We start from the raw sequence: 13567 nt of genomic DNA, 5'->3' as shown, positions 1-13567 counted from the left end.
CAAAGCTTTGCATTCTAGATCATAGGTCTCTGGCTAACAATTGCTGCCTTTGCGTGAGATGATCACTAATTAGCTGTGGCCAGAGAGAAAGAGAGACCACAGGTTCTGGGTAGCTCAAGAAATTTTCTTTAGAAAAGGCTATAGTCACGGCCTGGCCTTTAAGTTGATATGGATAGAACAACATTGTTATAGTAGGTATCTTTCCAAGAATAAGATGTATCTTTTTTTTTTTAATTTAAATTCAGAAGGTTTCTGGGCCGGCCCCGTGGCTTGGTGGTTAAGTGTGCGCGCTCCGATGCTGGTGGCCCGGGTTTGGATCCCGGGCGCGCACCGAGGCACCACTTCTCCGTCCATCCTGAGGCCGAATCCCACATACAGCAACTAGAAGGATGTGCAGCTATGACATAGAACTATCTACTGGGGCTTTGGGGGGAAAAAATAAATAAATAAAAAAAAAATAAAAAAAAAAATAAATTCAGAAGGTTTCTTTGTAATGTTGCTGGTTGGAATGGATTATGAATTGCAAAGTATTTTTATAATTGAGGTATAATTGACATACAACATTATATTAGTTTCATGTGTACAACATAATGATTCAATATTTGTATATATTGCAAAATGATCACCACAATAAATTTAGGTAACATCTGTCCCCATACATAGTTACAATTTTCTTTTCCTCGTGATGAGGATTTTCAAGATCCACTATAGTTAAAAATACTGCATTGCATATCTAAAGTATTTTTAGATTGCCTGATAAGACCACTTACATGTTTTTGTAACAGAAACAGTGAAGATACCACACTACCTTCTCATGATTAGCCTCCATCATCTTTATTTGGTCGAAATAACTTATTTAATATTCTAAAGAGAGAAATATATTCAAGATAATTAGTGGTTCCTTCATCTCTCTACTCTGTCCAAGAAACTCTTTCTTTGTAATTAGCTATTTTGGTAAGAATTTATTGAGCATCTGTTTTAGATTAGATTATTAGAACCTCCAATACATGCTACATATTGGGGTAATAAGTGAGGAGGCTATGTTTGCGGAGGAGAGGTCCCAAAGAAATGAAAGACATAATTCCTGGGATTTTTAGTTCTCTGTAGAAGGAAGGTTAGGGGGCTGGCCCTGTGGCTTAGCGGTTAAGTGCGCGCGTTCCGCTGCTGGCGGCCCGGGTTCGGATCCCGCCGCGCACCGACGCACCACTTCTCTGGCCATGCTGAGGCCGCGTCCCACATACAGCAACTAGAAGGATGTGCAGCTATGACATACAACTATCTACTGGGGCTTTGGGGGAAAAAATAAATAAATAAAATTATAAAAAAAAAAAAAAGAAGGAAGGTTAAAACATATTACACAACTTGAGAACATGTACAAAGTGACCAGGGATACAGAGATGAAAAAGATATAATCTCTGCCCTAAAGATCCCTACAATAATAAATTAGCATATAATTGGAGCTCAAAAATGTTACTGCTTTTTTGTGGATACCTTTGGAATAAGAGGATGCCACATTGTATTGTGACTGGCTGCTGTTACTGTTGAAAGAGACTACCTGAAGACATTACCGTCATTAACCTAATTTAAAAAGAGAATACATATGCCTCTCTAAGACTAAGGTCATATGACTAAACTTACAAGTCACAGAATATTTAGCAAAAAATAATTTTTACATGTGTATGTAGATAACTTAAAAGTTATTTATTGGTCTTGTAAAGGTGAAATACTGAACTAGAAACTTTCCAAAATAGATCCTCTCAACTTTGTCTGAGGTAGTTTTAATTCCTCCACTAATTTATGCCGTCTTTGGCAATCACTTAACTGTCCTCTGCCTGATCGTATGATGCCCTAACTAGCTTATGTAACTGAAGTGAAGGAGACGCAAGAAACTGAATGCTCTGCTTGCTTGGTGCAAATAATTTTCTCAAATGCAGATTTGAAAACCATAATATTTAAAATTTTACTTTACAAAAAGACATAAAACAGTAAATAGTCCATGAGATAAAGCCATAGGTCAAATGCAGGGTGTTTTTTTGTTGTTGCTGTTTTTTAATGGCTAAGACTAAAACAAAGAAATGCTAAATTTTGCCTCAGGGATTTGTTTATAGGAGTCTAGGAATGGCTCCATTAGGAGAGTGCATCTCCTTTATTAAACTGTGAGTTCCTTTACGAAAAATATTGTATCTTTTAACTCACTAGCCTAAATTTCTAGAACACTTTCTTCAAAGCCTGTTCCGTTAGATGAGTGAACTTCAGCGAAACTTGCCCAGTTAGAAACCTTTTGGGCAGTCAAGACCACAACTCCCGGAATGCCATGCTCTCCTTGCGCTCTCGGGATTAAAGGAAGAATGTCCCAGCACCCATCGCGCGAGATCGAGACTACAATTCCCACTATACCCAGGGGCTCCGGAAACCATGTCAAACACCACCTGTTGCCATAGCATCCGGGTCTGGGCCAACCAATCCGGGGGCCTCTGCCGGGTAGAGGCGTGCTGTTCGTATCTCCGACCAACCGGAGGCATTTTTGTTGTGGAGCGTGACCGGAGGAGGCGGGAGCTCAGGATCCGCGCCTTCTCCTTGCTTCTTGGGGTCGTGGCCTTGCTCCCGCCGTGCAAGGAAAGAGTCCGTGCACGTCCACGCGCGTGTTTGCGCGTGGGGCCTGAAGTGCTCGTGGGTCCGCGCTAGGTCTCTGCGGGAGCAGCAGCAGAAGCCATGGGCGGGACCGCCAGCACTCGCCGGGTCACCTTCGAGGCGGACGAGAATGAGAACATCACCGTGGTGAAGGGCATCCGGGTGAGTGACAGTGGGCGGGAGGAGGGCCAGCACTCGGTCTTGGACCCCGAACCTCCGACCTTCCTGGGGCCCCCTCAGCCTGGTTTCCCTCGTCCCGGCCCCCAGTGTTGTCCGGCCCGAAGCCGAGTTCTCTGCAGAGAAGCTTGAAGTTTCAAGACGTGGGACGTTCATTCAGAAAGATTTCCCGGTCGTGTGCCAAATGCTGAGCACTGTGCTGGGGCGAGTGGGGGATGCCGGGTTGATTTAGACTCTCCAAGGGCTCACAGGCTAGTCTTGACTGTATTGCTCACTAGTTGTGGGACTTTATTTGAAACCTCTGCCTCACTGTACCCATCTGTGAATGGGTAGGGACCCAGACCCTGCTTTTGCACTGCCCACATCACCTCTCTTGGGGTGAATTGGCATTTTAAGGAACTCTTATTTGCTCTCTGCTATTTAGTACTCTCCGTGAGATACCACCCGTTTCCCCAGCACACACACACGCACGCCCACCCTGTAGACTTTTCTGGCCTGCCTCTGGCGACTTCTGCCTTTTCCTTCCTTCACTTGACATCTCATCTTTCCCAGGCACCACCTCTGGGGCCTGCCACGCCTGAGTTTTGGACTAGGCCCACTTGCTTCAGCACTAGTGTCTGCCAACCTGATAAGGCTTGAGATAGAATTGTAATTTTTCAGACCAATAGAAGTAATACTGTCAGTTCTGAACGAGATATGCTAGAGACTTTTTAAATGCTCCCTGCATGTGCTTGATACATAAACTGAAAACTTGATTTTTCTCCAGGTTTTCAGTGTACCAACACTTACTTCATTAACACACTGTCTGCTGCACTTGAATTTGGAGCCTCACATTTTTGGAAGTATGATGCCTGAACCTAGCAAATAAAGCAGTTTGACTTCAGAAAGTGTTATAATTTTGTGTTACTACACGCTCACAAAAGTAAATTAAATCTGTAAATTATTTTTAGCATTTGCTACTAGAAAATAAAACTTCTTAAACATTTAAAGTGTTTAAAAACTTTTTACTCTGAAACTGTTATCTTTAGAAGAATTTATTAAAGTTTTCTCTATAGAAACTCAGACTGTTGAACTCAATTTTTGGTCTGTGACCAGCATTTCTTATACTGATTGATGATAGTACCGCATTTTGTAATAAAATATCTGAGGCTGCATTCTTTGGGTTGTTGTGGTTTAGTTGCTACTCTTTGGAGCAAGATAAAAATTACTATAAACTCTGAGTTTTATGCAGAGATTTGTTTAGTCTTGCCTTTAGGCTTTGTGTGTTCCACACCAGAAGGTGAAAAAGAAAGAAAAGTAAGAAAAAGCAAAATAAGTTCTGGGTGAGAAGACACTGGCTAGAAAAATGTGTAAATCGGTGTCCTCATGCCTTAGATGACAGCAGAGAAAATTAAAAGAGAATTTGGCTACAGCACAGAGATTCATACCAAATATTAGAAAAGGCTGAATAGGGTAAGTATGACAATAGGGATAGTTATTAGATTAAATGGAGAGATTGTCTAAAAAAGCTTTTTCAAAACTTTTTATAAAAAATAAGCTATGTCTTTTATCCAATCAACTTGATGAAAGCATTCTTTATTTTTTTTCTTTCTCGTAGGGTGCAGTTTATGTATATTGTTACAGTTCAAGCACAAGCCATGCTAATTTTGACGTCTGTGCTTTGCTTTTCTCCAGTATGTACCCTTCACCTGGAATGCCCTTGCAAGGTTCTCCTCCTTGCTTCAAATCCTTCTTTTTCAAGGATGTTTTGCAATCTCTTTGAGCTTAAGTTTTCTCATCTGCAAAATTATGGGGTATGAGTACATCTCTAAGATTTCTGACCTTTCCCAATTCTAAATTCTGTGAGGCTAGTGGCACTTAAGTTTTTTGTAGCCATACTCAGCCTATTGTTGTTTCTTCTAAAACTGGCATGCTGTTGAATTGTTGAGTACTCGGAGGTCATTCTCATTTCCTTGAGGTCATGGTCAAAAGAGCATCAATTTGGGGTTAAACAGACCTCAGTTTAAATCTCAGATGTTTATTAGCCTGCAGCCTTTGACAAGTCACTTCTCTGATTGTATTTTCTTATCCATGAAGGGGAATACCATCACTTCTCTTGATTGTGGTAAGAAGATGAGGTCAGATATTTAAAGCACATGGTACATTGTAGATTTTTAATAAGAGGCAGCTATTATTATGATACAGTTCCTTCCACATCTAATATTCTACGATTCTTTGGAAATACTGTATAGGGTAGTGGAAAGAGCATGTGCTTTAGAACCAGGCAGACCTGGGTTTGGTCCTAGCTCTGCCTCATACTAGCTGTGTGGCCCTGGACAAGTCACTTGATTGTATTTCCTTGTTCAGTATATCTGCATACAGCCTACTTCTAATACGTATCAAGCACGGCTTGTGAGAATTTGACATAGTGTATGTAAGCATCTAGCACAGTGTCTAGTACTTTGACAGTGTTTAGTACTTACATGAGTAGTAGCTCTTCAAGGGAGAGGATATGTAAACTTACATGAACTTAAAATAATTATGTGAAAATAAGAGTATATGTGCTCCCACAGTCACAATGTGCTAAAGGGGTGTGGACTGGGAAGTGGGAGTCCTGAGTTCTGCAACTGATTGTCCTTGTGATTTTTTTCTAGGTGTTTTGTAGATGTTTTCCAGCTATTCTTTATGTTTTTCTAAGCTCGAAACAGTCATCTTATTTCTCTCTGAGGCATGGGGAAGGATAAACAACAATCTCAGTATCATGAGTGAGCCTCTGTTTTTAGTTCAGTTGGTTAAAACATGGTGCTGATGAGGCCTAAACTTCAGTGTTGAGTTGCAGACAGGTTAGTTCAACTAGGCTGAAGAAAACTTTCCCAGTTTGCCCAATTGTCTAACATTTATGTCATCACTCATAAGAAATGAGAGTGTATCAACAATTCAACAGACTCAGTCACTGCTGGAAAACCCAATTCTGTGCTCCACTGATAAGGGTAGTAATGTCGTCTTTATTTATCCTAATATATAAAGAGTACCTTTTAGTAAGCAGCATAAGGCATTGGGTAACTAGGCTGTGTTTATTAATAGATGATGTTTTCCTAGATTTTTCTTGCTGAGATCCTTGACAGCTAGCAATTAAAGGAGCTACTTACAATTTTAAGTTTAAAGTTTCTTCTCACCTACCGAGTATTATTTTCATGGTATTTATAGGGTCTTGGTTTTTCCTTTATCCCTAGCAATGGATAGCTTTCCCCCACTTCCATAAAATCGCCCATATTCTTACACCTGATTTCAACTTCAAATCTGAAACAACTCATGGGTTAGATGAAAGGCCACCCTCTTGCCTTGCCCTCCTCTCCAAGTCTGAAATAAATTCCTAGTGATGGAAAGACCAAGCATTTTCATTACTCATGTTACATGTGCTTAATAGGATTTTTCTGAGCACCTGCTGTGCCTGCTTAGAAAGTGTGCCTTCCACTCAATCTTTCACAAGTTTATCTGAAACATCAAAGCTGTGAGTGAACTCCTTTAGAGCAGATGTCAACTTCAATGAGTATCATTTTCAAAGTAATATTTATCATGCTTTCCAGGCATAAACTAATCTCTGCAACTGACCTTGAAGTTGCAAGCTGAAATTCATAGGGGCCAGTGATGGTAGTGTGGATACTTGTATGGAACACAACTAGCGCTTCGGGAAGTATTGGCAGTTGAGAGCCCATGAATGAAGCGATTGTTTAATGTGAGATGTTGTTGAGGATCCTGGAGAGGGTACATGAACAGAGGCTACAAATCCAGTCAGTTATTGGAGCGTTGAGGAATGTTGTCAGGTCATTTGGTTAACTGGTAGGTGACTGGCCCTTTCCACGTTAGAGTCCATGAATCTCCTGGGCATAGTACCACGTGAAGCTTTCTAGAATTTTATACAGACAGAAGTTCATGTTTTCCAGTAATCACAATTGCAAAGAAATACAAGTGACAAACTACAAACATAAGCTAAAAACTACGTTTTATGTATTTGTATGGCATGCCCCCCCACCCCCTCATGCCCTTAAGAAAGTCTTTGGGAGTGATTTATTCCAAATAATAATGACAGTTTTTGGAGCCTATATCTTAAAATGGTAGTTGAAAAGCAAACAAGTACTCTCACAGAAAATGACCTGTGCTACGTGGAAGGAAGATCAAGTGAGAAAAATGGGTCTGAGTCCTTTAATCAATTTGATAAGACACATCTGGAAGGTGATGAGAAAAACTAATATGGAGGTGAGGGTCTGGTTTGTTTCTGTCACACGTGGTTCCTAACTGGACCTCTTAGAGAAGGGCGACTTAAGAGTTCTCCTTTTCCTTTTACTGTGTTCCTTGGAGGTAGAGAATACTTTCTCTGTGTCCATCTCACCCAGTCTCCTGTTGCTGAGAAAATACTGGATTCTGGGTTGGTGGGTGGTGTATTGGTGCTAATTTTAGATAAGACCCACCAAGGTGGGTGGGAAGAGATGAGTGGGAAGACTGTAGAAGATGACACACATCTTTTCCTCGTCCCTGGAGCACATGTTGGTGTGGTGAGTAGTACAAACCAAAACTTGGCAAGCGCTGTTTACTTACATTTGTCTTTAGGACCAATAGAGATTAGGGTGGATAATCAAAGTCAGTGGACTGAATTCTCCATGTTGGCAGGCTCTCTTCTCTTGGTTCTCCCTTATATTAGAACAGTGGTTCTTAACTTCTTTTAGTGCATAGAGTACTGTAGGTCTGTGCTATGGACTCTGCCAAGAACAGTGCAATAACCACACAATTTTGCATACAATTGAGGAATTAATTCATAGACTCCTCAGTCCATGGACCTCAGGATGTGATTCTAGCATTAATGTGTGTGTGTGGGGGGAGTTATTTCACCATTCTTTGCTACAAATAATTTCTGTAAATTACACTTGGTATTTGCCTTGATGGAGATTCCAGAGATGTCTAGAAACCAGGTATAGTAGGTATAGATAGGAAAAAAGGAAATAGGAAAAAAGCTTTTCAAAAGATGTACCTGTTTGAGGAAAGATGTTTCCTGAAGAAGTTGCTCCTTATACAGAGGCTGCCTGTCCAGCTCTTGCGCAAGCGTATGTGGTGCCTTTGACCCCTTTTTGAGTCAGTTTGTGTCCCATAGAAGAGTTGTTCTATAGCTCCAGATTGTGTGTATAATCCTGGCCAGCATCTAAATCTTGTCAGCTGCTTCACAAGTGACTTCCCTGGTTCACAGAGGAGATCAGGTGAGTGTGCAGGTCTGAATTTACTACTGCAGCTGGAAGGTCAGCTCAGCGGGTATTAACTTGAGATACAAAGGATAACAGCACGGCTCTTGCCTTGTATCAGCATCCCCGTGAATGGACTGGGGTGGGTTATATCATGCTTGGAGTAAGCAGAATCACAGCTGGAGGCTGCTATGGGAGCTCCCTTGGAAGGGCCTTGGGATACACTTACGACTGATTGTAAAGACAAAAGAAGGAGGTTAACTCTCAATAAGGCCGCTCTACCATATGTTTGCCAACGCAAAAAATGAATTGTGCTCCTTTGGATACCACGCTTATAAATTTGCTGAAATGCAACCAAAGACCGTGTTGGGAAATGTTTTGAACTGATGTTAAAAATTGACGTTAAGTAGCAAGTTTTGAGGCATCAGAGAAGCCATAAAAATAAGTAAAAAGTTAACAAGAAACAATTAGTAATTAGATTGAAAGAGACATTGCACTTTTACTACTCAAGGGGCACAGATAGGAATAAATGAGCTCTGTACATGTTCACACCAGGACTGAGGCAGCTGCTCCTGGGACAGCTGTAGGCCTAGTCCTTATGCACCGTGTAGAGAAGCAGCTCACTACAAACTCAGGCTAGTGGATGAGAGTGAACCAAGATGAAATGGTCAGTTAAGTCCCCAAGGCTGGAGCTGAATTGGTAATAACTTTACCAAATATTTGTGGAGCACGTTGTAGTTTATGATGCACCTCTAATCCTCCCTATCACTGCAGGAGTCCGTGTTATTTTCAATTTTCAAATGAGCAAAGTGAGGCCCAAAGCAAATGAGCAAAGTGAGTTGACTTCTGTAGGGTTATATAGCTAGTAGGTGGCCAGTGCTTTTTCCTCTGTTCTGGGCCAGCTGTTTATTTTACTTTCACAGAATGATACTTTTGAGGCTGCTTTAGGGATTGGAAGGACTTTTCGTAGTATTCGTTTTGAAAGTAGCAAAAAAGAATGATAAGGTATGAATTTTGATGAGAAGTAGATAAAGTGGTATTGAGAGATAAAGAGGGCCTGTCTCTAATACATGTGAAGGTTTATAGCTGACACTTGATTTTTAGCAACACATTCACTTTCTGATTAGGTAGAATATATATTTAGTGTAGTTGTAGTTCTTTGACTTTGGCCTGAAATATGGAAATAGAAATTAAAATGTAAAACTATATGTCAAATTAGCTTTATACATTAACTTTAAACACAAATTATATTAGATCTGTGACATAGTATATATTGTAAATAATGGTGTATAGTACTTAGTATATATGATAGTATATGGTATGTAATATAAAATATACGTAGTATGTTATAGCATACTATATTAATATAGTATATTAAGTATGATGTAGTATATTACATTATATATTGAATGAACTTCATATACATTATATATCAATAAAAATATCTTTAAGATTCTAAAACTTAATAAGGATCATTTTATCTCCTTCAGAGGAAGTGATATACTTTTATTTTATTGCATGAGATTGAAGGAGTGTGTTCTTTAATAGTAGAGAAAGCACTGGACTAGAGATTGGGGTTACTGCTTGTGGTCCTGATGCTACCAGTAACTGGATGTTATTCAGGATCTCTTTTTTCTTACCTGTAAATTGAGAGGATTGGAGTCAATCCTAAGGGGTTTTTCCTAAGAGGGTATCAGCTTTGCAGATGAGTTTCAGCAACAATCTCCGTGGCTGTCAGTTGTCAGAAAAGATGCAGCTGGCCCTGGCATCTTCAAATAGAAAGAAGATGGCACTCTCCTTTCTAACTTCCACCTGTCTCCCAAGAAAGGAGTTGTGGGTTTTTCATTCCAAGATCGTACATTGAGCTGTAGTCTTTCCTTTTACCGTCAAACCTGCGTTCTAGTTTGGGTCCTGAGAGATAAGTAACTGTTTGGGTACAAACTGTTTTGTTCACTGAGGTATCTATCCCACAAGGGCCTCAATTAGTGCTTGGCCTAAACGTGTTGATTGAATGACTCACCCACATATAGGAACTGACAATTTTGTGGAAAGGCAGAAAGTCAAATACTTGTTCTATCGTGGGAGTGCTGTATTGGGGATTTGTGCAAGATGTGATGGGGCACAAGGAAGAGTAGCTTTGAGTAGGCAGAGTTGGAATGGAATGGGGATCTGGTTTGGGCAGAGAAGGCTTTAGGATGTTTGAACTAGATTTTGAAAGGTGATTCCCTCCCAAGGGACCAGGGGAGAAGGCAAGGCAGGCAAGTGTAGAGGGAAAGAGGTGGCAACAAACAAGTAGCCAGAATGTGTGGAGAGCAGGGTGTGAAGTATTAAGGGAAAGCTGTGGAAGTTGAGGTTGGAGAGCGAGGCCATGACCAAATGATGAGGAAGTCCTGAATGCCATGCTAAAGAATTTGGACTTTCCTGTCAACAGAAGGTAGCTATTGAAGGATTTGAAGCAGGGAGGTACCATAATCAGATTTGCATTTTAGGAAGATTATTGATGATGCCATGAATTAGGGCAGGGGAAATGGGATGAAAGAAGAGAAGATGAATTCATTAAATATTCAAGGATTGAGGAAGTCATGGCTAAGAGAATGAGGGAGAGGGAAGAGTCGAGGACCATCCTATGTTCTGATTCAGGAAGCTGGATGGAAGTGGTATCATTAATGAGATAAGGAAAGCAAGAAGAATAGATTTTTGGAACATGAATTCATTTTGGGACACGTTGAGTTTGAGATGCTTGTGGCTGTCCAAGGGGAGATGTCCGTTAGGCAATTCAGTGTTTAGGTCTGGCTTTTGGGGTATAGGTCTTGGGATGGAGATAATGGATTTAGAATTTATTAATTTATCAGCAGCAGTTAAAAATCAAGGGAGTGAATGAGAGTACCAACGAGCACACATAGAGTGAGGAGAGAATAAGGCATTATTCTCCCCATAATATGGGGCCCTTTAGCATTTAAGGGTAGGCAGGGGAGGGAAAGCCTGCACAAGAGAAGATGTGTCAGAGTCCTAAGACATACAGGACAGTGGGATGTCAGAAAAGACAAGGGAGAGGTTTCCGGAAGAGGGGAGTGACCAAAAGTGTTAGATGCTAATGGGAAGCCATATAAATTAGGTGCTTTTTAAATATAAAAGATATTTATTTATATAAATATAAATATAAAAGTTTATTTATTTGGCCATTGGTGACTTTCACCAGAACACTTTTCATTGCTGTGTTGGGCTACAAGCCAGACAGTGGTAAATTAAGGAAGTGGAAATTGGAACAACGTTCTTGAGGATACAGGAGGGAGATCACCCAGGTACTTGACCTGGAAACCTGGGCTTCCTTCTTGAAGACTTCTGCTTCACTTCCACATCCAGTGCGACACTGAGTCGGGTAGAGAAGGGATGTGTCTGAGTGTGACCTTGAGACTCAGACTTCCTGGTTTTGCATCCTGGCTCCGTTACTGATGAACTGTATACTCCAGGGCAAGTTACTGAATCTGGCCATGCTTTGGTTTGCTCATCTATACAATGGAGATAATAAAAGAATCTATCTCATAGGATCGTGAAGGATTAAATGAGTAAAGCGCTTAGTTTAATGTAGTGCCTGGCACATAATATCACTCAGTGAATTAGCTATTTTGAATCCTAAATATATTTTGAATGTGTTCTCCCTGGATTACTATAATACTTTTTTTAAGCAATCGTCTTGTGTAATTTACATACTGTAAAATTCGTCTGCTTTATCTAATAAATTTACCGAGTTGTGTAACCATTACCACAATCCAGTTTTATTTATTTATTTTTAATTTTTTGTGAGGAAGATCAGCCCTGAGCTAACATCCATGCCAATCCTCCTCTTTTTTGCTAAGGAAGACTGGCCCTGAGCTAACATCCGTGCCGATCTTCCTCCACTTTATGTGGGCCGCTGCCACAGCCTGGCCTGACAAGCAGTACATCGGTGCGCTTCCGGATCCGAACCTGGGCGGCCAGCAGCGGATCGTGCGCGTAGCGGCCCCACAATCCAGTTTTAGAACGTTTTCATCACCCCAATAAGATCTCTTGTGCTTATTTATAGTTAATCTCCATTCCATCCCAGCCTTAGGCAACCACTTATCTACTTTCTGTCTATATAGAGTTGCCTTTTCCGGGCATTTCATATAAACAGAATTATACAGTATGTAGCCTTTTGTGCCTGGCTTCGTTCACTTAATTGTTTTTTAGGTCTATCCATGTTGTAGCACGTATCAGAACTTCATTTCTTTTTGTTGCTGAATTGTATTCCATTGTATGGGTGTATGACGTTTTCTTTATCCATTCACCAGTAGGTAGGCGTTGTTTTGTTTCCACTCTTGCTGTTATGAGTAGTGCTGCTATGAATGTTCCTGGGAAAGTCTTAGTGTGGACATATGCTTGATAGCTTCTTTTTTTTTTTTTTTTTTTTTTTAATTTTATTTATTTATTTTTTTCCCCCAAAGCCCCAGTAGATAGTTGTATGTCATAGCTGCACATCCTTCTAGTTGCTGTATGTGGGACGCCGCCTCAGCATGGCCGGAGAAGCGGTGTGTCGGTGCGCGCCCGGGATCCGAACCCGGGCCGCCAGCAGTGGAGCGCGCACACTTAACCACTAAGCCACGGGGCTGGCCCTTGATAGCTTCTTAATTGGCCCTTAGCCTCCGTCAGGGGTCCTCCTGCTTCTGTTCTTGTCCCCCTCCAATCTGTTCCCTAGACTGTAGCCAGAGTGACCTTTCTAAAATGTAAATCTGTGTCGTTACCCTGCTCAAAATCCTTCAGTAGTGCCCAGTTGCCCTCAGGATCAAGTTCAAACTCTTTAACTTGAAGGATTGACTAAGAGTCTTCAAAACCTTATTTCCCTCTGCACCTTCTCTTTCACTAAGCCCCTTCCCCAGCTTCCTGCTTCATCCTTTCTTTTATTCGTTCATATTGTTTCATTCATTTATTTAACCGTTTATTCAATTAACCAGGCTCATTGAGGCTTTAGGGGTATAATAATAGACAGGACGGCCAAATCTTTGCATGATTTCATGGAGCTTTCTAGTGTGAAAGGCAGACAGTAAACGAGAAAGCATCAGATAGTGGTAGGTGCTATAAAGAAATAAAAAAGGATGATATGATAGTAGTGGGGGGCTGATGACTCAAATTGCCAGTCCTGAGTGTTCCTCAGAGCCTCTGCCCTGTTGCCGGCTGTCTGCTTGATATCTCCACTTGGTGTCTGCTGGTGGCAAGCCTTGTTTCTCATCTGTACCTTCATGTGTTTCCCTCTTCTTGGAGTATTCTTAGCCTACTCCTCTTCCTAACTCCTATTCATCCTGCTCAGCCCCCCTCCCAAAACCTGGCTAGATGCCCTGGCAATTTTGCTTTCTGCGTACTTCCATTACAGGCTGGCTGACTGAAGTAGCACCCTTCACGTTATATTTTAATGCCTGATGATTGTCTGTTTCTTCTACTCCACTTTAAGCAATTTGATGACTGTTGAATACCCAGAGTCTAGTCTAGTTCCTGGCGCAGAGTTGGTGTATAATAAAATCTGTTGAAAGAGCGAT

General features: G+C 41.1%; 1 protein-coding gene across 1 annotated transcript in view; it reads left to right on the top strand.

Moving 5' to 3' along the window:
- Window positions 1-2582: 2582 nt before the first annotated feature.
- The window catches only part of CHCHD3 (coiled-coil-helix-coiled-coil-helix domain containing 3), a 268879-nt gene continuing 257894 nt past the window's right edge, over window positions 2583-13567 (top strand). The window contains exon 1 of the mRNA XM_004430752.3: window positions 2583-2793. Within this exon, the coding sequence (XP_004430809.1) occupies window positions 2713-2793 (81 nt within the window). The 5' untranslated portion in view covers window positions 2583-2712. The remainder of the gene's footprint in view (window positions 2794-13567) is intronic.

Source organism: Ceratotherium simum, chromosome 1 (assembly GCF_057802395.1).
Source record: "Ceratotherium simum simum isolate JZ-2026a chromosome 1, ASM5780239v1, whole genome shotgun sequence".
In the NCBI taxonomy this organism is placed as follows: domain Eukaryota; kingdom Metazoa; phylum Chordata; class Mammalia; order Perissodactyla; family Rhinocerotidae; genus Ceratotherium; species Ceratotherium simum.
Note: the sequence above shows the minus strand (reverse complement) of the source record. Positions and strands in the feature narration are given on the sequence as shown.